Raw genomic sequence first — 26,893 nt, forward strand, 5'->3', positions numbered from 1 at the left:
TTTTACCGTGTATATGCAGAAAATGAATTAAAATAACACAAAAATTGGGTTGCTCTTCATTAGAATAAATCCGAAATTTAACTCAACTGAAGCAACCCATTTACTGGGTTACCAAAATAACCCAGCAGTTTTTTTTGTTTTTTTTAGTGTGTTATCAAATGAATTGAGTTGACATTTTTAATGCTAACAAGGCTTTATTTTAACAAAGACACGTTTTCTTTTTTTTTTTTAATCCATCTATTTCTTACCGCTTGTCCCTTTCGGGATGGCGGGAGGGAGCCTATCTCAGCTGCATTTGAGCGGAAGGCGGGGTACACCCCTGGACAAGTCGCCACCTCATTGCAGGGCCAACACAGACAAACAACATTAAATGTTTAAATCATTAATTAAATAACATGACTAAAGCATAAATATTTTTTTCAAAGACTACGACTAAAACTAAATTAAAAACTGCTGTCAAAATGGCCATCCATTTTCTACCGCTTATTCCCCTCGGGGTGGCGGAGGTGTGTGCTGGAGCCTATCTCAGCTGCATTCAGGCGGAAGGCGGACTACACCCCTGGACAAGTCGCCACCTCATCGCAGGGCCGACACAGATAGAGCGACAACATTAAATGTTGAAATGATTAATTAATTGACAAGACTAAAATATGACCAAAGCGTAAATATTTTTTCTTTAAAAGACTATGACTAAAATGTCCATCCATTTTCAACCGCTTATGCCCTCCGGGTTGGCGGAGGTGTGTGCTGGAGCCTATCTCAGGGAAGGCGGGGTACACCCCTGGACAAGTCGCCAACTTACAGAGACAAAATTAAATGTTTAAATTATTAACTATTGACATGACTAAAATATAACTAACACATAAATATTTTTTCTATGACTAAAATGCAATTAAAAACTGCTGTCAAAATATCCATGATATAGATATTGGTGTTATAGATTTTCCTGTTAAAAAAAAAAAGGTTTGTCATTTTAAAAATTTTCCCCAGGTTTTTTTTAACTGAATTTCATTTCTTACGAGTTAATACTCTCCCCTCCGAACCAAAATAGAAATAGAAAACATCTCCTTCAAACATGAGGCCTAAATTTAACTTGCAACATTTTATTTAACATTTTTTTTTATTTCTTTGAGTCACACCATGAAAAAAAAAATCATCAAGTTGGCAGCTTTTTTTTTTGTTCCTGTTCATTTAAATAAAGGTCGTTCACTTTGTGAAAACACGGAATAAAGGAGACACATTTTTTTAAAGTTATAAGACATGAAACATAAAAATGTACCTTCGTTTTCGGTCCTCGCTTCCATTTTTTTAAAAGACAAACATATTTGTCTTATTTTGTCTTTATTCACATTGCTCGGAGAGTCCACCGCTTCCAAAAGGAGAAAGGGAAATAATTAAAAAAAAAAAAAAAAGTATTTTTTTTTTTTCCTTTTTATTTATTTTTTTTTATAATTTGTCCAAGCTTTTGGCGTTGGTGAGGATCTCCCTGGCTAGTCTCCAGGTCTGCTTGGCGGCCGCCTCCAGGGCCGAGTGCGGCTTGCCCTGAAAGAGGTCCAGGTTGGGCAGGAAGTAGTGCGGGCAGCGGCGGCACTGCAGGCAGGAGATGAGCTGCAGCAGGATGCCGTTGAGCCGGTCCCCCAGGCAGGCCTCGTCCCAGTCGCTCTCCCGCGGGTGCTTCTCGCACTCGTACAGCAGCAGCGTCTTCATGTGGTAGTTGTTGAGCGGCTGGCCGGGCAGCTCCAGGTGGCGGTCCCGCAGGGTCTTGAGCACCGACAGGCACTTCTTCCTGCAGCCGGCCATCAGCAGCCGGTTCTCGGCCTCGCTGAACTGCAGCACCCAGGCGTCGCTCTCGGCGGAGCTCTGCTTGCCCGTCAGCGAGTAGCACTCCTTGGAGAGCAGGTTGAAGCCCTCCGCCTTCACCTCCGCCACGCGGTTGGGCCCCGGCCAGGGGATGTGCGGCATGGGCCACTGCGCCGCGCTGCGCGGCCAGATGCCGGTGCACTTGAAGGCGGGCGTGATCTGCACCACGTAGCGCTCGCGGATGCGGAGCTTCACCTCGCTGGTGTCCGCCACCATCTTCACCACGTCGCGGTAGCTGCACTTGTCCACCGCCTGCGCCACCAGCGTCTGGAAGCGGGAGCGGATCTTGCGGGCGGACAGGTAGCCCGAGGCGGTGATGAACTCCACCCACAGGGACATGCTCCTCTTGCGGCCGTCGCTCAGCTTGAGCACCGCGCAGCCCGGCAGCGAGCCGTCGTCCACGAAGTTGAAGACGCCCATCTGGTTGAGGTAGAGCACCACCTCGAACTCGCTGGGCGAGACCACCTCCATGCCCTCGTAGCGGGCGTCGATCTCGCTGAGGGAGCTGATGAAGCGCGGCTCCTGCACCTCCACCTCCTTCAGCACGTCCGACACCACCTTGCACACCTCCCGGATGGTCTTGGCGATGGCGGCTTTGCGCGCCTGGCAGCGCTCCGTGTAGTACTTGTTGAGCTGGTACACCAGCTTGGCCTGCGTGGCGATCATGTTGGGGCACAGCTCCGGGTTGTACACCGGAGAGTCGCGGTAGGTTGACGGATCCAACGCTTACCGGTGACACCCGCAAAAAAAAAAAAAAAAAAAAAAAAAAATATTATTTTTTTTTGTTACAAGCAGGTATGACACAAAAAAAATTTCGATTTTTTTTTTTTTTTTTTTTTTTTTTTTTTCCCCCCCCCTTCAAATAAATATATTTCACTCTGAACTCCCTTCAGTAAAGAGGAGTCCGACTGCGGAGCTCTTGCGGCTCTCTCATAGTCACCTTCCCGGCCCCCCCCGCCTCTTCTTCCACTTTTATGAATGGTCCTCCGCGGTGAGAGTGAAGTGGGTCGGGCTGGTCCACCGGCACTAGTGCGCGGAGCTTGGCCGAGCACAGCCAATCACAGGCCGGGGAGAGAGAGCGAGAGAGATAGGGGGAGAGAGAGAGAGAGTCCACACCTTGAGGTTTATTCCCCAAAACAACTTTTGTTGTCTTCTCGCCACCTCCCCCACTTGCAAATATGGCAGTCATAATTATTTATGCATTTATTTTCGTTTTGTTTTCATACCAAAGACTATAAAAATGGGAGCCATTACCTCCCTGCTTGGCACTCAGCATTAAGGGTTGGAATTGGGGGTTAAATCACCATAAATGATTCTCGGGCGTGGCATCGCTGCTGCTCACTGCTCCCCTCACCTCCCAGGGGGTGAACAAGGGTGATGGGTCAAATGCAGAGGATAATTTTGCCACACCTAGTGTGTGTGTGACAATCATTGCTACTTTAACTTTTTTAACTTTAATAACCCATAACAGCGGCATATATAGTTTATATATGTTTCTATAGAAAGGGTGTCCAAAGTGTTGCTCATGTTTTGTTTTTTTTTAATTCAAAATGTATTTTAACAAGATATTACACTTGTTTTGTTGCAAATGCATAACGCAAAGCTAAGATGGATCGTTTATAGACTATATTGACCTAAACCAGTGTTTTCAATCATTTTCAGTTTCTCTGCCGCGACTATAAGATTGTAAGAAGTACACCTCATTCATTTAATTTAATTTTAGCCTATATTAACATTAAGGAAAATAAAAAAATAATGTAAATTAACATACAGCAAAGAAGAGCTTTATTTAACACTGTTTTGAGTCCAACAGAAAAGAGGTTTATTTCCAAACAACTTTTTTTGTCTCCTTATGTCAGTCATAATAATTTATGCATTTCTTTTCTTTTTGTTGTCATAACTACCTGTAGCAGCTGCAGCATGTTTCTATAGAAAGGGTGCATATTATCATTATTAATAATAATAACCATTTTACTCATTTATTTGTGTCCTTATTAACATTAAGAAAAATAAAAACTAAATCTAGATTAACGTACAGCAAATAACAGCTTTATGTAACACTGTTTTGAGTCTGTAACAGCAAATAAGTTTATTTCCAAACACTTTTATCTCTTTGTCACTTCCCCCACTTGCAAATATGTCAGTCATAATTATTTATGCATTTATTTTTGTTTTGTTGTCATAACTACCTGTACCAGCTGCAGTATTTTTCTGTAGAAAGGGTGTCCAAAGTGAGGCTCAGGGGCCACTTTTGGCCGAAATCTATTTTTTTTTCATTCACTGTAAAAATTCCAAATGTTTTTTAACAAGATATTACGCTTGTTTTGTTGCAAATGCATGAGACAAAGTTAAGATGTTCTCTGCCACAACTATGAATAGTATCATTTATCCATAAAATTGTTATAAGTACACCTTTGCATATTATTATTATTATTATGAATAATAAAACAAGATATTATGCTTGTTTTGTTGCCCATGCATAAGACAAAGTTAAGATGTTCTCTGCCACAACTATAAATAGTATCATTTATCTATAAAATTGTTATAAGTACACCTCTGCATATTATTATTATTATTATGAAAAATAATAAAAAATGTATTCCTTTTGTTGTATCCTTATTAACATGAAGGAAAATAAAAAATAAATATAGATTAACGTACAGCAAATAATAGCTTTATTTACACTGTTTTGAGTCTGTAACAGAAAATAAGTTTATTTCCAAACACTTTTATCTCTTTGTCACCTCCCCCACTTGCAAATATGTCAGTCATAATTATTTATGCATTTATTTTTGTTTTGTTGTCATAACTACCTGTACCAGCTGCAGTATTTTTCTGTAGAAAGGGTGTCCAAAGTGAGGCTCAGGGGCCACTTTTGGCCGAAATCTATTTTTTTTTCATTCACTGTAAAAATTCCAAATGTTTTTTAACAAGATATTACGCTTGTTTTGTTGCAAATGCATGAGACAAAGTTAAGATGTTCTCTGCCACAACTATAAATAGTATCATTTATCCATAAAATTGTTATAAGTACACCTTTGCATATTATTATTATTATTATGAATAATAAAACAAGATATTATGCTTGTTTTGTTGCCCATGCATAAGACAAAGTTAAGATGTTCTCTGCCACAACTATAAATAGTATCATTTATCCATAAAATTGTTATAAGTACACCTCTGCATATTATTATTATTATTATGAAAAATAATAAAACATGTATTCCTTTTGTTGTATCCTTATTAACATGAAGGAAAATAAAAAATAAATATAGATTAACGTACAGCAAATAATAGCTTTATTTACACTGTTTTGAGTCTGTAACAGAAAAGATTTTAAGTGCATCAGTTTGCCTTGAAAAAAATAAATGCTTATTTGGACTTTAAACCTTTTTTGACCAACTTGAACTATTGGATATCAAATAATAATAAATAAACTAAATTCATAAAATCAAATTGAATAGCACGTTAACTCAGCAGCACAATATTTAAAACATTATATATGGGGTGACATAGCTCGGTTGGTAGAGTGGCCGTGTCAGCAACTTGAGGGTTGCAGGTTCGATTCCCGCTTGTGCCATCCTAGTCACTGCCGTTGTGCCCTTGGGCAAGACACTTTACCCACCTGCTCCCAGCGCCACCCACACTGCTTTAAATGTAACTTAGATATTGGGTTTCACTATGTAAAGCGCTTTGAGTCACTTGAGAAAAGCGCTATATAAATATAGTTCACTTCACTTCAAAAAATAATTAATAAAAAAAAGATTTTTTTATTTTATTTTTATTGTTAGAATCAAAATGAAGTCCGAAGTAAAGACCACAAGGAGCATGTTTTCTAGTGCACATCTTCTTAAAGGTGGGGGAATGAGACCGCATGATACTGATAAAGCATGGATCGCGGACATCGCACCACAATTTTAAAACTGACTTCAACAAACGTTGGATTGGTTTTAGTAATTAATATGCAAAATGTATCAAATGCCCTTGTTGGGGGGAAAATGCTCACTTTTGATTTATGCATTTATTTACATATTTTGTAACAACCTGTCATATTTTGCATATATGTTGGTGTTTTATTTTTTGTTTGTTTGTTTTTTTAATAACAGTGTTAAAATATGCACTTTTCACACACACACCAAAATTATTTTTTATTTTTATATTTTAGAAAAACTCATATGTTATTGATTTGCTTCACTTTGGGCACTTGAAACTGTTTTACTCTGATATTATTGACTAGTTATATTACAATGATGATATGTGCATTTTAATCCTTGTATTTATTGATTATTGTAAGGGTTATTTTACGCATGATCACTTCTACCATTGGCCCTGCGATGAGGTGGCGACTTGTCCAGGGTGTACCCCTTCTTCTGCCCGATTGTAGCTGAGATAGGCGCCAGCGACCCCAAAAGGGAATAAGCGGTAGAAATGGATGGATGGATGGCACTTCTACCAAAATTAACCTTTCCTCTGCTAGTCCTAATCATTTACAACACTCAAACTTTTCATTTTATTTTAATTACACGTACTTATTCTTTATTTCAAGTATCCTATACTTTAATTTTGACCCAAAGTACACGCAACATGACGCTTTAGAGCAGGGGTCACCAACGCAGGTCGCCCGTAAGGACCAGATGAGTCGCCCGCTGGCCTGTTCTAAAAATAGCTCAAATAGCAGCACTTACCAGTGAGCTGCCTCTATTTTTTAAATTGTATTTGTTTACTAGCAAGCTGGTCTCACTTTGCTGGACATTTTTAATTCTAAGAGAGACAAAACTCAAATAGAATTTGAAAATCCAAGAAAATATTTTAAAGACTTGGTCTTCACTTGTTTAAATAAATTAATTTATTGTTTTACTTTGCTTCTTATAACTTTCAGAAAGACAATTTTAGAGAAAAAATACCACCTTAAAAATGATTTTAGGATTTTTAAACACATATACCTTTTTACCTTTTAAATTCCTTCCTCTTCTTTCTTGACAATTTAAATCAACGTTCAAGTAAATTTATTTTTTTTATTGTAAAGAATAATAAATACATTTTAATTTAATTCTTCATTTTAGCTTCTGTTTTTTCGACGAAGAATATTTGTGAAATATTTCTTCAAACTTATTATGATTAAAATGCAAAAAGAATATTCTGGCAAATCTAGAAAATCCGTAGAATCAAATTTAAATCTTATTTCAAAGTCTTTTGAATTTCTTTTAAAATTTTTGTTTTGGAAAATTTAAAAGAAATAAGGATTTGTCTTTGTTAGAAATATAGCTTGGTCCAATTTGTTATATATTCTAACAAAGTGCAGATTGGATTTTAACCTATTTAAAACATGTCATCTAAATTCTAAAATTAATCTTAATACGGAAAAATTACTAATGATGTTCCATAAATTTTTTGTTTAAATTTTTTTCAAAAAGTTTCGAATGAGCTAGTTTTTGTCTTCATTTTTTCGGTTGAATTTTGAATTTTAAAGAGTCGAAATTGAAGATAAACTATGTTTTAAAATGTAATTTTCTCCTCTTTTAAACCATTCAATTAAGTGTTTTTTTCATCATTTCTTCTCTACAAAAAACCTTCCGTAAATGGAAAAAAAATGTAGGACGGAATGACAAGACAGAAATACCCATTTTTTTTATATATATATATATAGATTTATTTATTAAAGGTAAATTGAGCAAATTGGCTATTCCTGGCAATTTATTGAAGTGTGTATCAAACTGGTAGCCCTTGGCATTAATCAGTACCCAAGAAGTAGCTCTTGCTTTCAAAGAGGTTGGTGACCCCTGCTTTAAAGCAACTGCATCCAATCTTTTTATAGAAATACTGAAGTATGCAACACATCACTTTTAAATGCGATACAGATGGGAAAACCACTTCACTGTCACTATTTGCTAACATATCACATCTTAGCTTTCTGCTATAGGTTACATTAATAAAGAATCACTTTAAAAGACCTTAAATGTACCCCGTCGGTTCAGTACGGTGTGTGTGTGTGTGTGTGTGTGTTGTGTAGCTGCCGTGATACACACTTGGACATGTGGAAGCATGGCGACATGTGCACGCAGCGACTTGCTGACATTTTCACTTTTAAATTCAACACTTTAACAGTGAAAAGTAAAGAGTATGCACGACATTGTGCATGTAGATAAGGTCCTTTTTAAAAAAAAAAAAATATGATTGTCTTTTGTCCGTGGAAAACATCCTGGGTATTTTGCAGCCTCCTTCGTCCCATAAGCATTTTGTATTTGTATGCTCTCTTTATTTTCACACACTTTTTTTGTGCAAATACGGTAAAAGTCAGACTGAATTTCCGCACTTTTGCACGTAAAACAGAGTATTCCTGATAGTAAGTGGCCAGCTGCGATTTTAGACGGATTTTTTTTATTGAAAGAAAATACAGCCGCACATATGTAAAAAAAAAAAGAAGGCAAAGATGAATTAGCTCTTGGTTTGCCACGTACTCTGGACTTCATCACGGAGTATATTTTTTTAATTTTATAAACACACACACTCACAGAGTGCCTCCAGACTTCACGAGAATCCGTGATGATATTTGCAGTCTGTTTTAGTGTGAAATGTAAATGTAATAATAAGTCTAAAATACCTGACTCTGCACTTTATTTCCGTCCAAAAAAATAAACTTTTCTAAATGTCTTTGTGTTACCCCCAAATCTGTTCCAGGGTAAAACTGCGGCTGGAAATCCTTTTTTTTTTTTTTTTATTGTCTGTGTTTTTAATCCAGTGTTTCTTTACCATTGTCGGGACCATGAGCGCCACCTGGAGGGCCACCGAAAAGAGCTGTACTCACTTGTAGTACACCTTTCCACCACTTGTGGCAGTCATGACAATATCCAACAAAGAGAAGAAGTCTGGAGCTAAAGTAATAAAGATGTTTCTTAAGCGCAAAAAATATGACTAAAGTCGAGAAACTGTATTTTCATTTGCACTTCAATGTCATTAGCAGTTAAGTTATAAATCATCGTCATGATTATTTTATTTTATTATTATTAACAGTCCTTACACAATTTTTTGGGGCGTTGAGTATTTTCAAGCATAAAAGGATAAATAAACTAGAAATATCAAAGCTACATTTGTATTGGACTGGACTCTCAACACTATGTTGGATCCACTATGGACTGGACTCTGACTATGTTGGATCCATTATGGACTGAACTCTCACACTATTATGTTAGATCCACTATGGACTGGACTCTCACTATTATATTAGATCCACTATGGACTGGACTCTCACTGTTATGTTAGATCCACTATGGACTGAACTCTCACACTATTATTCTAGATCCACTATGGACTGGACTCTCTCAATAGTATGTTAGATCCACTATGGACTAGACTCTCACTATTATGTTAGATCTACTATGGACTGGACTCTCACTATTATGTTAGATCCACTATGGACTGGACTCTCACTATTATGTTAGATCCACTATGGACTGGACTCTCACTATTATGTTAGATCCACTATGGACTGGACTCTCACACTATTATGTTAGATCCACTATGGACTGGACTCTCACACTATTATGTTAGATCCACTATGGACTGGACTCATGCTATTTTATTAGATCCACTATGGACTGGACTCTCACTATTATGTTTGATCCACTATGGACTGAACTCTCTCACTATTATGTTAGATCCACTATGGACTGGACACTCACTATTTTGTTAGATCCACTATGGACTGGACTCTCACACTATTATGTTAAATCCACTATGGACTGGACTCATACTATTATGTTAGATCCACTATGGACTGGACTCGCACTATTATGTTAGATCCACTATGGACTGGACTCTCACTATTATGTTAGATCCACTATGGACTGGACTCACACTATTATGTTGGATCCACTATGGACTGGACTCTCACTATTATTCTAGATCCACTATGGACTGGACTCTCTCACTATTATGTTAGATCCACTATGGACTGGACTCTCACACTATTATGTTAGATCCACTATGGACAGGACTCTTACTATTATGTTAGATCCACTATGGACTGGACTCTCACACTATTATGTTAGATCCACTATGGACTGGACTCTCACACTATTATGTTAGATCCACTATGGACTGGACTTTCACTATTATGTTAGATCCACTATGGACTGGACTTTCACTATTATGTTAGATCCACTATGGACTGGACTCTCACTATTATATTAGATCCACTATGGACTGGACTCACACTATTATGTTAGATCCACTATGGACTGGACTCTCACTATTATGTTAGATCCACTATGGACTGGACTCTCACACTATTATGTTAGATCCACTTTGGACTGGACTCTCATACTATTATGTTAGATCCACTATGGACTGGACTCTCACTATTATGTTAGATCCACTATGGACTGGTCTCTCACTATTATGTTAGATCCACTATGGACTGGTCTCTCACTATTATGTTAGATCCACTATGGACTGGACTCTCACACTATTATGTTAGATCCACTATGGACTGGACTCTCACACTATTATGTTAGATCCACTATGGACTGGACTCTCACTATTATGTTAGATCCACTATGGACTGGACTCTCACTATTATGTTAGATCCACTATGGACTGGACTCTCACTATTATGTTAGATCCACTATGGACTGGACTCTCACTATTATGTTAGATCCACTATGGACTGGACTCTCACTATTATGTTAGATCCACTATGGACTGGACTCTCACTATTATGTTAGATCCACTATGGACTGGACTCTCACTATTATGTTAGATCCAGTCGACGTCCATGCACCTGTCGCTCCACATCTGCGGTCCTCTCTAAAGTTTCTCACTGTCCCATTGGGTTGAGTTTTTCCTTGCCCTGATGTGGGATCTGAACCGAGGATGTGGTTCTGGCTTGTGCAGCCCTTTGAGACACTGGTGATTTAGGGCTATATAAATAAACATCGATTGATGAGGGTTGGCGTCTCATTCTTTACTGTCTGGAGAGAGAAAATGCGAGGATGGTCGCATATTTATCCAGATTCTGTTCCCATGAAGTTGACACGGTGCCCACTTTGGGGGGGGGTTTAGATTTAAAGGTTCCACATTGTTGTCATAGCACGGTTTAGAAGAGCGAGGCGGAGGAAATGAAGATGCTTCCACGAGCTCCAATAAATGTGATCATTTCCAGAGACACGCTGGATGTTTACTGCTCCTCACAAGCGACACGCTCGTGGTCCTAATGCGGTTTTGGAACGTCCCGTAAAAGACGAAACGGGAAAGCCAGCGGACTAAAGCGTGGGTGTGCCGTTTCAGGGGCCGACTGTTCATGATCCCACACATGCATTGAGGAGAGATAAATCCACGGCGGGCGGAGAAGGAAGTGTCCAAATGTTATGAAGGACGCGCTAACCGTAGCTTTAGCGTAATATATGGTGACACAAAGTGGAGCTTTTTGGATTACGAAGACGTTAAGAATCTGCCGGTCTGATTCTTGCTGGACTGAAGACCACATGCTACTGGTCTACATCTTCTTCTTGTCCAAGACAAATAATACTGTTTTCTTTTTAAATAAAATGCAAATGCAGCGTGTCAATTCCATGCCAGACCAACAGAGGGTGCTGTAGTCCATTACCTTGCATCCATTTTAACCATTTAGAAACTCAATTAAATCATTTTTTTATGTACAAACCCCGTTTCCATATGAGCTGGGAAATTGTGTTAGATGTAAATATAAACAGAATACAATGATTTGCAAATCCTTTCCAACCCATATTCAGTTGAATATGCTACAAAGACAACATATTTGATGTTCAAACTCATGAACTTTAATTTATTTTTGCAAATAATAATTAACTTAAAATTTCATGGCTGCAACACGTGTCAAAGTAGTTGGGAAAGGGCATGTTCACCACTGTGTTACATCACCTTTTCTTTTAACAACACTCAATAAACGTTTGGGAACTGAGGAAACTAATTGTTGAAGCTTTGAAAGTGGAATTCTTTCCCATTCTTGTTTTATGTAGAGCTTCAGTCCTTCAACAGTCCGGGGTCTCCGCTGTCCTATTTTACGCTTCATAATGCGTCACACATTTTCCATGGGAGACAGGTCTGGACTGCAGGCGGGCCAGGAAAGTACCTGCACTCTTTTTTTTTTACGAAGCCACGCTATTGTAAGACGTACTGATTGTGGATTGGCATTGTCTTGCTGAAATAAGCAGGGGCGTCCATGAAAAAGACGGCGCTTAGATGGCAGCATATGTTGCTCCAAAACCTGTATGTACCTTTCAGCATTAATGGTGCCTTCACACATGTGTAAGTTACCCATGCCTTGGGCACTAATGCACCCCCATACCATCACACATGCTGGCTTTTCAACTTTGCGTCAATAACAGTCTGGATGGTTTGCTTCCCCTTTGGTCCAGATGACACGATGTCAAATACTTCCAAAAACAATTTGAAATGTAGACTTGTCAGACCACAGAACACTTTTCCACTTTGCATCAGTCCATCTTAGATGATCCTGGGCCCAGAGAAGCCAGCGGCGTTTCTGGATGTTGTTGATGAATTGCTTTCACTTTGCACAGTAGAGCTTTAACTTGCACTTACAGATGTAGAGACCAACTGTATTTAGTGACAGTGGTTTTCTGAAGTGTTCCTGAGTCCATGTGGTGATATCCTTTAGAGATTGATGTCTGTTTTTGATACAGTGCCGTCTGAAGGATCGAAGGTCACGGTCATTCAATGTTGGTTTCCGGCCATGCCGCTTATGTGGAGTGATTTCTCCAGATTTTTGCAAATAATAATTAACTTAGAATTTCATGGCTGCAACACGTGCCAAAGTAGTTGGGAAAGGGCATGTTCACCACTGTGTTACATCACCTTTTCTTTTAATAACACTACATTGTTGCGATCCACTTCATGGATCGTTTGTTGTTTACTTTTCTGTATGTTTGATCACGTTTTGGACTCTGCCGTTTCCCTGAGTTGAACACTTCCTAGTTTATACTTGTCACCATGGCAACGTAATTGTTTCACCTGCACTGCCGCCTGGCGCACACCGGTCGTTAATTATTGTGTTGTATTTAAGACCGCCTGCTACCTCAGTTCCTCCTGGACGTTTTGCTTGCTTAAGGCAACCGTTATGTTGTGTATTCTTGTTTCCCTGTTTGTTCCACGCTAAGTTTAGCTTAGCCTCCGCGCGCTACTTCGAACTCTGAACTCTGCCTCTTGTAGCATTTAGGTTCCCCTGCTAAGGCACACCTTTGTTTTGCTCTTTTGTCAAGTGTTACTTTGGTTATTCATATTAAAATCTGCTCCTATCTTCATTCCTGCCTGCTCCAGTCCTTTGGCATTGAGAGGTGGCACTCAATCGTAACATACATAAACGTTTGGGAAGTGAGGAAACTAATTGTTGAAGCTTTGAAAGTGGAATTCTTTCCCATTCTTGTTTTATGTAGAGCTTCAGTCCTTCAACAGTCCGGGGTCTCCGCTGTCCTATTTTACGCCTCATAAATGCGCCACACATTTTCCATGGGAGACAGGTCTGGACTGCAGGCGGGCCAGGAAAGTACCCGCACTCTTTTACTACGAAAACCACGCTGTTGTAACACGTGGCTTGGCATTGTTTTGCTGAAATAAGCAGGGGCGTCCATGATAACGTTGCTTGGATGACAACAAAACCTGTATGTACCTTTCAGCATTAATGGTGCCTTCACAGATGTGTAAGTTACCCATGCCTTGGGCACTAATGCACCCCCATACCATCACAGATGCTGGCTTTCAAACTTTGCGCCTATAACAATCCGGATGGTTATTTTCCTCTTTGTTCCGGAAGACACCACGTCCACAGTTTCCAAAAGCAATATGAAATGTGGACTCGTCAGACCACAGAACACTTTCCCCTTCTTTGCATCAGTCCATCTTAGATGAGCTTGGGCCAAGCGAAGCCACCAGTGTTTCTGGGTGTTGTTGATAAATGGCTTTCACTTTACATAGTATAGTTTTAACTTGCACTTACAGCTGTTGCGACCAACTATAGTTACTGACAGTGGTGTTCTGAAGTGTTCCTGAGCCCATGTGGTGATATCCTTTAAACATTGATGTCGGTTTTTGATGCAGTACCACCTGAGGGATCAAATGTCTATAATATCATCGCTTACGTGCAGTGATTTCTCCAGATTCTCTGATCCTTTTGATGATTTTACGGACCGTAGATGGTAAAATCCCTAAATTCCTTGCAATAGCTCGTTGAGAAATTTTGGATGTGGCTTCTAAACAACTCTGCCAACTCCAAAGGTATGCGCCGCTTCCTCTTGTCCTTTTCTGCTGCATATTTCTCTACGTCCAGCTTGTAATCTGCACTACATGATTTCCTTTTCAACGCCATTTTTGTTCAGCCCTTCTCAGTTTTTCTAAGTTACCGCCAAGGATAAAATGATCCACTTTAATAGCTACGGCAGTAGCATATAGCACAGGGGTCGGCAACCCGCGGCTCTAGAGCCGTCCTAGTGGCTCTCTGGAGCTTTTTCAAAAATATATGAAATGTGGAAATGAGGGGAAAAAATATTTTTTTTGTTTTAATTTGGTTTCTGTAGGAGGACAAACATGACACAAACCTCCCTAATAAAGCACACTGTTTATATTAAACATGCTTCACTGATTCGAGTATTGGGCGAGCACCGTTTTGTCCTACTCATTTTGGCGGTCCTTGAACTCACCCTAGTTTGTTTACATGCATAACTTTCTCCGACAAGATTTATGCCACTTTTTTTTTTCTGTCTGATTTTGTCCACCAAACTTATAATGTTGTACATGCATACATAAAGGTGAGTTTTGTTGATGTTATTGACTTGTGTGGAGTGTTAATCAGACATATTTGGTCACTGCATGACTGCAAGCTAATTGATGCTAACATGCTATTTATGCTAGCTAAATGTACATATTGCATTACTATGCCTCATTTGTAGCTATATTTGAGCTCATTTTGTTTCCTTTAAGTCCTCATAATTAGGGTCCTTGGCCCATGGCAAAGGACCATGGGCCAAGGACCCTATTGAAACTGCTGTGTTTTATTATTATTCCGCACCTACGCGCTGTAATTTGACCCCCTTAACATGCTTCGAAACTCACCAAATTTGACACACACGTCGGTATAGCAAACCTTCCCAACATATTAAGAAACCAATCCCCCAAAATGAAAATTGCGCTCTAGCGCCCCCTAGGAAAAAATTACAGACAAAACTGCATGTAACTTCTGTTAGGAATGTCATAGCGACATGAAACAAAAACTCCTATGTAGGTCTGACTTAGACCCAATTTTCATACACTCACTCACTTTCCGCAAAAATCTACAGGAAGTTGGCAAAAACCCCTTCAAAATAAAAATTTTGCAAAAAATGCAATTTTGGCCTCTTTGCGCTGTAATTTGACCCCCTTAAAATGCTTGAAAACTCACCAAACTTGGCACACACATCTGGACTGGCAAAAATTGCGATCTGATGAAAAAAACAAACCCAAAATCAAAAAATGCGCTCTAGCGCAATTTTTTAATAAAACACAGAAAAAACTGCTCCTAGGAAGAAAACACAAACAAAATTGCTTGTAACTTCCAGTAGGAATGCCGCAAAGACATGAAACAAAAACTTCTATGTAGGTCTCACTTAGACCTACATTTTAATAATTAGTTGGCAATTACCCCTTCAAAATAAAAGTTTTGTGAAAACCCGTCACCTTTTTTCAAACGAAAACTCCTCCGAGTGCGTTTGTCGTTTCGGCTTCAAACTCGCACAGGAGAGAGTTTGGACCCTTCTGATTAAAAGTATAGATCAGAGTTTTGATTACTGCTCCGGTTTTTATTTTACGTGCCTTGACCCCCTTAAAATGCTTCAAAACTCACCAAACTTGACACACACATCAGGACTGGCAACAATTGCGAGCTAATTAAAAAACCCAACCCCAAAATTCAAAATTGTGCTCTAGCGCCCCCTAGGAATACAACACAGACATACTGCTCCTAGGAAGAAAACACAGACAAAACTGCTTGTAACTTTCGGTAGGAATGTCAAAGAGACATGCAACAAAAAACACTATGTAGGTCTCATTTAGACCTACATTTTAATAATCAACATACTTTAGCAAAAATCAAATATTTTCACTTCAATACAACAACTGCATTACTTTCACAATGCATTAGATTCTCAAAATAGTGGCACCAAGGCGTCTTCTACCGCTTATCCGGCCGTGGGTCTCGGGGGCAGCAGCCAAAGGCGGACCCGGCCAACGCTGCTTGCAGCTTTAATTCAATTTATATCTCATGACCCACTATCTGTATGTAATATGGCTTTTAATTTTTTGCGGCTCCAGACCGATTTGTTTTTGTATTTTTGGTCCAATATGGCTCTTTCAACATTTTGGGTTGCTGACCCCTGATATAGCATACATCCCATGACCCACAATGCACTTCTGCCATGACCCTCCCCCGCCGAATTCTTATTAGTTGACGTGTGTGTGACGATTGCTGACATTTTCTTCGTCTCTCCGGCGAATGAGATAAATAATATTATTTTTCATTTTACGGTAATGTGTTAACAATTCCACACATAAGTCGCTCCTGAGTATAAGTCGCACCCCCGGCCAAACTATGAAAAAAAACTGCGACCTATTGTCCGAAAAATACGGTACTCAGATTTCAGTTTTCGCGGTGTACAAGCAGACATGCGGAGCCAGGCTACATTTTCTTGTGTGTGTTCGCACTTTTTGTCGCCGACGGACTCAGCTGCTTCCTCCGCGAAAGAAAAATCATCGCAGGCGACTAATTGGCTGACAGGGCGCAGCATCTGCTCGGCAGATAGCTGCTCTATAGTAGTCTCTCTCTCTCTCGGTGTGTGTGTGTGTGTGTGTGTGTGTGTGTGTGTGTGTGTGTGTTTAGCCGCAGCCTCCCCATGTTTAGACACGAGCCATCAATATTGCATGTTGTTGTTGTTGCCGAGGCCCTCTTAGGAGCCGCTTGCTCTGCCTGAATGAGGCAGTGAGGATGTTGTCCTTCAGCCTTTAAAGCCCCCATCCTGCTTGCTTTGATTTAGTTTTTCCAGCTTTGTTGGTTTTTGTTGAGTTTTTCTTCTATTAGCACAATAGATGTCAATTAAGACCACAAAGTATTTACTGTTTGTTCCGTTTGGAATACAATAAATGTCCAATTTGAATGTAATTCCTTCTTGTGGGTGTATAGTGCTGGCTAACGAGGGGGCTGTTTTCATTGGCTCAGGTCAATTAAGCTACTGCCGGAGAGCAATTAAAGGGGTCGTGTTGTGATTTTTTTCCCCTTACATTCTAAACACTTCCTTGTGGTCTACATAACCTGTAAATGTAGTCCACATTTAGCATAGCTTTCTGACTGTCCCTTCATAATGCGCTGTCTTACAATATTAATAATAGATTGTATTTGTAAAAAGCACTTCACATTGAGCAAACAACCTCAGAGAGCTACAGTGTATTAAAAAAATGTTTAATAATAAAAATAAAAACTAGACCAGCCTAATAGCTTGGACTAGTATGCATATATCTCAAAAAGAGGGTTTTTAAGCCTTTTTTAAAATAATTCATAGTCTGTGGTGCCCTCAGGTGGTCAGGGAGAGCATTCCGCAGACTGGGAGCGGCGGAGCAGAAAGCACCGTCTTGTTCCTAGCTTTGTCCTCTGAGGTTGGAGGAGGTTAGCCTGTCCGGAGCGGAGGAGTCTTGTGGTGGATTTGAGGGGGATTCCGTTTACCTCTGAACTGGAGAGTTAAGAGTAAACGTGTGTGTGTGTGTGTGTGTGTGTGTGTGTGTGTGTGTGTGTGTGTGTGTGTGTGTGTGTGTGTGTGTGTGTATATATATATATATGTATATATATATATATATATATATATATGTATATATATATATATATATATATATATATATATATATATATATATATACATATATATATATATATATATACATATATATGTATATATATATATATATATATATATATATATCCATCCATCCATCCATTTTCTACCGCTTATTCCCTTTTGGGGTCGCGGGGGGCGCTGGCGCCTATCTCAGCTACAATCGGGCGGAAGGCGGGGTACACCCTGGACAAGTCGCCACCTCATCGCAGGGCCAACACAGATAGACAGACAACATATGTATATATATACATATATACATATATATATATGTATATATGTATATGTATATGTATATATATGTATATATATATGTATATATATATATATATATATATATATATATGTATATATATATATATGTATATATATATATATATATATATATATATATATATATATATATATATATATATATATATATATATATATATATATATATATAAGCCCAAGGGTCAAATCTGGCTCGCTGCATCATTTTATTATGCACCACTACATCATTTTATTGTGGAATGCCTCGTCATTTTAGTTGGCCTGCCCCATAAGTCAAATGTCCAGCCACATTATTTTAAAGTGGCCGGCCACCAGCCACATCTTTTTTTATGTGGACGGGTACATCTTTTTAAATAATGTGGTTCACCCCGTAATTTTAAGGTGGTCCACCAGCCACATCTTTTTTTTACGTGGCCAGCCACATTTTTTAACGTGTTTGGACACCAGCCACATCTTTTTACGTGGCCAGCAACATCTTTTTAAAATGACCCACCAAATCATTCTAGGTGGCCCACCACAATGTTTATGTGGCCTGCAAAAGGCTGGAAGTAATGTCGTCCGCCACGTAATTTTAAGGTGGTCCGCTAGCCACAACTTTTTTATGTGGCCAACCACATTTTTTAAAGTGTCCGTCCACGAGCCTCATCTTTTTTAAGTGGCCAGCAACATCTTTTCAATGTGGCCCACAACAATGTTTATGTGGCCTGCAAAAGGCTGGAAATAATGTCGTCCGCCACGTAATTTTAAGGTGGACCACCAGCCACATATTTTTTTTATGTGGCCAGCCACATTTTTTAAATTGACCAGCCAAATCTTTTTTACATAGCCGTCAACATCTTTTTAAATTGGCCTACCAAATCATTCTATGTGGGCCACAGCAATGTTTATGTGGCCTGCAAAAGGCTGGAAATAATGGCGTCTTCCACGTCATTTTAAGGTGGTCCACCAGCCACATCTTTTTTTGACTTGATCGCGTTCAACCTTTGAATTCCTTCTGAATCATGACAAATATGTGTGGCAATTCGCTGTGAATGTCATCCTTATGTGAGGACATTAAAGTACGACATGACCCCAAAAGGGACAAGCTGTAGAAAAATGGATGGATGGATGCTGTAAACTGTATTTTTCACATGAAAAGGCTCACTTATAATCCTTTCATTTCCTCAAAACTCCACAGAGCGCCTTTTATATACGGAATGATTCTGTTTATGCTTACCAACTTCGAAGCAATTTTATTTGGTACATGGTGTAATGATAAGTGTGACCAGTAGATGGCAGTCACACATAAGAGATACGTGTAAACTACAAGATGATACCAGTAAACAACACCAAATCTTTAAAGTTCCATTGAGAATATAGAACATTACATACGGCGCTCAAAAATCTGTCATTAGCAGACATATTACCAGGCGTTTAGTATCGCAATATTATGCAAGAGCAACTTTTCTTACCTTCTGGTACCTGCTGATTTGTATTTGGGATCTGCATGAGTCCTGTGTCGTAGTCATAAGCTTCTTCTTTTTGTCTATTTTCTTATGTGACATTCGTCCTCCACTGTGAATTATAAACACAGCCCAAACAATAACTAATTATTAGGGACCGAATGTCCCTTTGGGACAGAGGACCCTATTGAATTTCTAAGGTTGTATTATTATTTTTTATTATACCGCCACCTCTTTGAGCTGTAATTTGACCCCCTTAACATGCTTCAAAACTCACCAAATTTGACACACACATCAGGACTGGCGAAAACCCAAAACTCAAAATTGTGCTCTAGCGCCCCCTACTAAGAAAACACAGACAAAATTGTCTCTAACTTCCAGTAGGAACGTCGTAGAAACATGAAACAAAAACCACCATGTAGGTCTCAGTTAGACCTATATTTCATACACTCTTACCTCCCAGCTGAAATGAACAGGAAGTTTGCAATTACCCCTTCAATACAATTTAGCTTTTTTTTCCAACATTATCTCCTCTGAGGCCGTTTGTCGTTTCAGCTTCAAATGAGCAAGAGAAGAGAGATTGAACCCTTCTGAGTAAAAGTTGATGAAATAGTTTTAATGACTGCTACGGTTATGATTTTATCAGCCTTGAAAGAACCGCTGCGCTGAAATCCATTTCAAAGATGGCCGCCGTGCGCAGACACAGTGAGGGAGACGTTTTTTTTGTTTTTTTTATGTAGGTCTCGGTTAGACCTATATTTCATACACTCTTACCTCCCAGCTAAAATCAACAGGAAGTTTGCAATTCCCCCTTCAATACAAAAGTTGGCAAAAAAAAAAAACCTTTTTTCTAACATTATCTCATCTGAGGCCGTTTGTCGTTTCAGCTTCAAATGAGCAAGAGAAGAGAGATTGAACCCTTCTGAGTAAAAGTTGATGAAATAGTTTTAATGACTGCTACGGTTATGATTTTATCAGCCTTGAAAGAACCGCTGCGCTGAAATCCATTTCAAAGATGGCCGCCGTGCGCAGACACAGTGAGGGAGACGTTTTTTTTGTTTTTTTTATGTAGGTCTCGGTTAGACCTATATTTCATACACTCTTACCTCCCAGCTAAAATCAACAGGAAGTTTGCAATTCCCCCTTCAATACAAAAGTTGGCAAAAAAAAAAAACCTTTTTTCTAACATTATCTCCTCTGAGGCCGTTTGTCGTTTCAGCTTCAAATGAGCAAGAGAAGAGAAATTGAACCCTTCTGATTAAAAGTTGATGAAATAGTTTTAATGACTGCTACGGTTATGATTTTATCAGCCTTGAAAGAACCGCTGCGCTGAAATCCATTACAAAGATGGCCGCCGTGCGCAGACACAGTGAGGGAAACGTTTTTTTTTTGTTTTTTTTTTCCTACCGTCTGCTGCTGTTGCGCACGCACCAACATTCGTGGGGGAGGGGCTGTGATGGTCTATAGCAAGATGGCTGCCGGGTGCCGTAGCTAAGTTGTCGTTTGCCTGCATAATCGTGGAAAAAAGCGTCCGACATTCTTTATGTTGGGTACTTACATATGGTGCCTGACTGTTGTGGCGTCTTAAGGCCATCTGCACTTTTTATGCTACGGTAAAGACAATGAATGGTCCGGTTTTGATTTTATTAGCCTTCAAAGAACAGCTGCGCTGAAATACATTTCGCAGAGAGCGAGAAGTTTTTTTTTTTGTTATTTTATTTCTAGCGCTCCCAGTATGTAATTTTATAAATGACATAAACGCGCCAGTGACACAATATTTGAATAATATTAACATTAGTTGTGCTTCGCCCTCGTGTGAAATATTTGTTAAGATGTCTGGCGGCTAGCTAACGCTTATCCGGGCTTGTGTCGCGGGGGCAGCAGCCAAAGCAGTCCCGTCCATGGCTGCTTGCAGCTTTAATTCATTGATGTTATTTTATATACCAGGGGTCACCAACCTTTTTGAAAGCAAGAGCTACTTCTTGGGTACTGATTAATGCCAAGGGCTACCAGTTTGATACACACTTAAATACATTGCCAGAAATAGCCAATTTGTTCAATTTCCCTTTAATAAATAAATCTATATATATAAAAAAATGGGTATTTCTGTCAGTCATTCCGTCATACAATTTTATTCCTTTTACGGAAGGTTTTTTGTAGAGAATAAATGATGAAAAAAACACTAAATTGAACGGTTTAAAGAGGAGAAAACAGGAAAAAAAATGAAAATTACATTTTGAAACACAGTTTATCTTCAATTTCGACTCTTTAAAATTAAAAATTCAACCGAAAAAATGAAGAGTAAAACTAACTAATTCGAATCTTTTTGAAAAAATTTAAAAAAGAATTTATGTAACATCATTAGTATTTTTTCCTGATTAAGATTAATTTTAGAATTTTGATGACATGTTTAAAATAGGTTAAAATCCAATCTGCACTTTGGTAGAATATATAACAAATTGGACCAAGCTATATTTCTAACAAAGACAAATCATTATGTCTTCTAGATCAGTGGTCCCCAACCACCGGGCCGCAAAAGAATTTTTTCTTTAAAAACAAACAAACAAAAAAAAAATATATTTTTATTTTTATTTTTTATTTTTTATTAAATCAACATAAAAAACACAATATACACTTACAATTAGTGCACCAACCACAAAAACCTCCCTTTTTCATGACAACCCAGGGGTTTGGGGGGGGTTAATCATTATAAGTTTGAAGAAATATTTCACAAATATTCTTCGTCGAAAAAACAGAAACTAAAATGAAGAATTAAATTAAAATATATTTATTATTCCTTACAATAAAAACAAATATATTACTTGAACATTGATTTAAATTGTCAGGAAAGAAGAGGAAGGAATTTAAAAGGTAAAAAGGTATATGTTTAAAAATCCTAAAATAATTTTTAAGGTTGTATTTTTTCTCTAAAATTGTCTTTCTGAAAGTTATAAGAAGCAAAGCAAAAAAAATAAATTAATTTATTTCAACAAGTGAAGACCAAGTCTTTAAAATATTTTCTTGGATTTTCAAATTCTATTTGAGTTTTGTCTCTCTTAGAATTAAAAATGTCCAGCAAAGCGAGACCAGCTTGCTAGTAAATAAACACAATTAAAAAAAATAGAGGCAGCTCACTGGTAAGTGCTGCTATTTGAGCTATTTTTAGAACAGGCCAGCGGGCGACTCATCTGGTCCTTACGGGCGACCTGATCTAGATACATGGTTAATCCAACAACCTGTTCACTGTAATAATGACAATAAAACTCTATTCTATTTTATTCTAACTAGCAAAACCCAGCAATCAAGGTAAAAGAGAGGTTGTTTAATATTCACCTGTTATACACCAAGTAACCCCCCCACACACACACACACACACACACACACACACTGAGTAGACACCAGCGAGCCCAGTTAGTGAGGCTCTGAGGGGTGGCCGCGGTGTTTGGATTGACCCGCGTTACTGTTCCTAAACGCTCTTCCAAGAGTCCCTTTGAGCGCCGCGTTCATGTGGCGATGACCCCCCCCCCCCTTTTTGGCCTGCAGCTGCCAGTCACAAAGAGGCATGGTCTCCTTGAGAGGAGCCTATTGATTTTCCAGTTAAGGGCTAAGTAGTTTGTGCTATACGGCTAACAGACAGCTCCAGCAGGTATGTCATTATCAATGAGGCCAAGGAAACAGATCCCCCCCCCCCGATCGCCCCTTCTCGCTGGCTCATTCCCGCCGACCTCTCCGCCAGCCGTTCCCTCATCCTTTGACATCCCGGAACGGTCAATAAATCGCTCAGCCGCAGACGGCCTTCCTTACTTTATTTCTGCATCCTTAAGGGTTTCCTAATCTGTACTTACAGCGCCTTAAAGTGCTCATGTTAGGATTGTTTGAATGCGTTTAAAACACCTCCTTGTGGTCTTCATAACCTGTAATGGTAGTCAAAATGTTTTTAGGATGCGCCATTTTTGGGGGAATTCCTGTTCACGCGCCTCCACTTCGACAGTGTCTTCTCCCCGTCAGCCATGCTGTAGTTCACGGGTGTCAAACTCTGGCCCGCGGGCCAAATTTGGCCGTGTAATTTCACTTGGCCCTTGAGGCAATATCAAATGAACATTAGAGCTGGCCCACCGCATTCACCGCTAACACTCTCAATTTTCCCGGGAGACTCCAGAAGTTCAGTGCCCATCCCGGACAACAATATTTGGGGTGGGCTTTGGCGTTCTCCCCAACCTGTCTCCACGTCCGTTTTTTCTCTATACAAACAGCGTGCCGGCCCAGTCACATGATATATGCGGCTTAAACACACACACACAAGTCAATGCAACACTAAATAACTTTAACACTGTTACAAATATGCGCCACACTGTGAACCCACACCAAACGGGGGCGGCATGGCGTAGTGGGTAGAGCGGCCAGAAATGATTGGTGGTGGTCGGAGGGGCCGTAGGCGCAAACTGGCAGCCACGCTTCCGTCAGTCTACCCCAGGGCAGCTGTGGCTACATATGTAGCTTACCACCACCAGGTGTGAATGAATGATGGGTTCCCACTTCTCTGTGAGCGCTTTGAGTATCTAACAATGGAAAAGCGCGATATAAATCTAATCCATTATTATTATTATTAAACAACAATGACACATTTTGGGAGAACATCCGCACCGTAACACAACATAAACACAAGAGAACCAATACCCAGAATGCCTTGCAGCACTAACTCTTCCGGGACGCTACCATACACACACCCCGCTACCACCAAACCTCGTCCACCTCAACCCCGCCGCCGAAAAGAGGCATCCATCCATCCATTTCCTACCGCTTATTCCCTTTTCAGGGTGGCGGGGGGCGCTGGCGCCTATCTCAGCTACAATCGGGCACAAGGCGGGGTACACCCTGGACAAGTCGCCACCTCATCACAGGGCCAACACATATAGACAGACAACATTCACACTCACATTCACACACTAGGGACCATTTAGTGTTGCCAATTAACAATTTTTATTTAAATTTTATTTGATATGCCATTGATATTTTTCAATTATTATTATTTAAAACTGGATTTTGCATGTCACTATAAAGTTATATAAGCCTTGCTTGTTCAATATTCAATGCAAAACTTGTTTGGGTCCCTATTAAAAGGTTAATTTGTTCAACTTTGGCCCGCGGCTTTGTTCGGTTTTACATTTTGGCCCACTCTGTGTTTGAGTTTGACACCCCTGCTCTAGTTAACTTAAAGGCCTACTGAAAGCCACTACTACCCACCACACAGTCTGATAGTTTATATATCAATGATGAAATATTAACATTGCAACACATGCCAATACGGCCGCTTTAGTTTACTAAATTGCAATTTTAAATTTCCTGGGAGTTTCGTCTTGGAAACGTCGTGTAATGATGACGTGTACGCAAGACGTCACGGACTGTTAAAGGGGAACATTATCACAATTTCAAAAGGGTTAAAAACAATAAAAATCAGTTTCCAGTGGCTTGTTGTATTTTTTGAAGTTTTTTTCAAAATGTTACCGGTCTCGGAATATCCCTAAATAAAGCTTTAAAGTGCCTTATTTTCGCTCTCTGCGAAGACACTGGCCATTTCCCTGTGACGTCACACAGTGCTGCCAATGTAAACAAACAATGGGAATACCACAGCAAGATATAGCGACATTAGCTCGGATTCAAACTCGGATTTCAGCGACTTAAGCGATTCAACAGATTACGCATGTATTGAAACAGATGGTTGGAGTATGAAAGTATTGAAGAAGAAACTGAAGCTATTGAGCGAATAGTTATTGACGCTATTCATAGCCATAGCATGGCCGAATAGCTGCGTTAGCATCGCCGGTAAAATGTGCGGACCAAACGATCAGGACTTTCGCATCTTTTGACACTGGAGCAACTTAAATCCGTCGATTGGTAAGTGTTTGTTTCGCATTAAATGTGGGTGGAAGGAAACGTAATGTAGTTGCAAATGCATCTACAGGTTATCCTTACATCTCTGTGCCATGTCTGCTTTAGCACCGCCGGTAAATAGCATGTTAGCATCGATTAGCATAGCATGTTAGCATCGATTAGCTGGCAGTCAACATCAACAAAACTCACCTTTGTGATTTCGTTGACTATCGTTGCAAATGCATCTGCAGGTTATCCATACATCTCTGTGCCATGTCTGTCTTAGCATCGACGGTCAAATGTGGAGACACTCTGGCACATTCAATGGGGGTCTGGTGGCAGACACTTTGGCATCTTGGGGCCAGTGGTGCAACTTGAATCCCTCCCTGTTAGTGTTGTTACACCCTCCGACAACACACCGACCAGGCATGATGTCTCCAAGGTTCCAAAAAATAGTCAAAAAAACGGAAAATATCAGAGCTGAGACCCGGTGTTTGTAATGTGTTGAAAATGAAAATGGTGGGTGTGTTACCTCGGCGACGTCACATTCTGACGTCATCGCCTCCAGAGCGATAAACAGAAAGGCGTTTAATTCGCCAAAATTCACCCATTTAGAGTTCGGAAATCGGTTAAAAAAATAGATGGTCTTTTTTCTGCACCATCAAGGTATATATTGACGCTTACATGGGTCTGCTGATAATGTTCCCCTTTAAGGATATGAGCGCTGCGCACACACACAGCTAAAAGTCGTCTGCTTTAAGTGAAGTGAAGTGAATTATTTTTATATAGCGCTTTTTCTCTAGTGACTCAAACCGCTTTACATAGTGAAACCCAATATCTAAGTTACATTCAAAGCAGTGTGGGTGGCACTGGGAGCAGGTGGGTAAAGTGTCTTGCCCAAGGACACAACAGCAGTGACTAGGATTGCGGAAGCGGGAATCGAACCTGCAACCCTCAAGTTGCTGGCACGGCCACTCTACCAACCGAGCTAAACGGCATAATTACACAGTATTCTGGACATCTGTGTTGCTGAATCTTTTGCAATTTGTTCAATTAATATTGGAGAAGTCAAAGTAGAAAGATGGAGTTGGGAAGCTTTAGCCACACAAACACACGGTGATTCCTTGTTTAAAATTCCTGGAGGTGAAACTTTCCTATGGATCCGACCACATGTCAACCAGCAGGTTTCAGTGAGAAATTTGTGGTTAAAAAGTCAGTTCTTACCGGAGCTTGTGCCGTCCATAAAGCTGCCGTCGATTTCCCCGAGACACTGGCGTCAAAGACACCCGTGGACACACACACCTCCGACTATCAGGTACTATTTAACTCACTAAAACACTAGCAACACAATAGAAAGATAAGGGATTTCCCAGAATTATCCTAGTAAATGTGCCTAAAAACATCGGAATCCGCCCTGTTGCAATCGTGTTTTTTTTTTTAACTTTTTTTTTTTTTTCTAGTCCGTCGCTATCAATATCCTCAAACACGAATCTTTCATCCTCGCTCAAATTAATGGGGAAATTGTCGGTCCGAATAGCACTTTTT

The 26,893-nt window shown here is 39.6% G+C and overlaps 2 protein-coding genes across 2 annotated transcripts in view; both read right to left on the minus strand.

Annotated features, from left to right (window-relative positions):
* Nucleotides 1–26,893, minus strand: part of lrba (LPS-responsive vesicle trafficking, beach and anchor containing) — a 971,728-nt gene that overhangs the window by 449,560 nt on the left and 495,275 nt on the right. The window lies entirely within an intron of this gene.
* On the minus strand, nucleotides 1,088–2,878 carry LOC133539139 (protein mab-21-like 2). The gene has a single exon (XM_061881239.1). The coding sequence runs from the start codon at nucleotides 2,524–2,526 to the stop codon at nucleotides 1,447–1,449; it is 1,080 nt and encodes a 359-aa protein (XP_061737223.1). The 5' UTR covers nucleotides 2,527–2,878; the 3' UTR covers nucleotides 1,088–1,446.

The sequence above is a fragment of the Nerophis ophidion genome, linkage group LG20 (genome assembly GCF_033978795.1).
Source record: "Nerophis ophidion isolate RoL-2023_Sa linkage group LG20, RoL_Noph_v1.0, whole genome shotgun sequence".
Classification (NCBI taxonomy): domain Eukaryota; kingdom Metazoa; phylum Chordata; class Actinopteri; order Syngnathiformes; family Syngnathidae; genus Nerophis; species Nerophis ophidion.

Excerpts from the sequence above, each read along its gene's own strand:
- LOC133539139 (XM_061881239.1), bottom strand. The coding sequence starts at position 2,526 with ATGATCGCCACGCAGGCCAAGCTGGTGTACCAGCTCAACAAGTACTAC.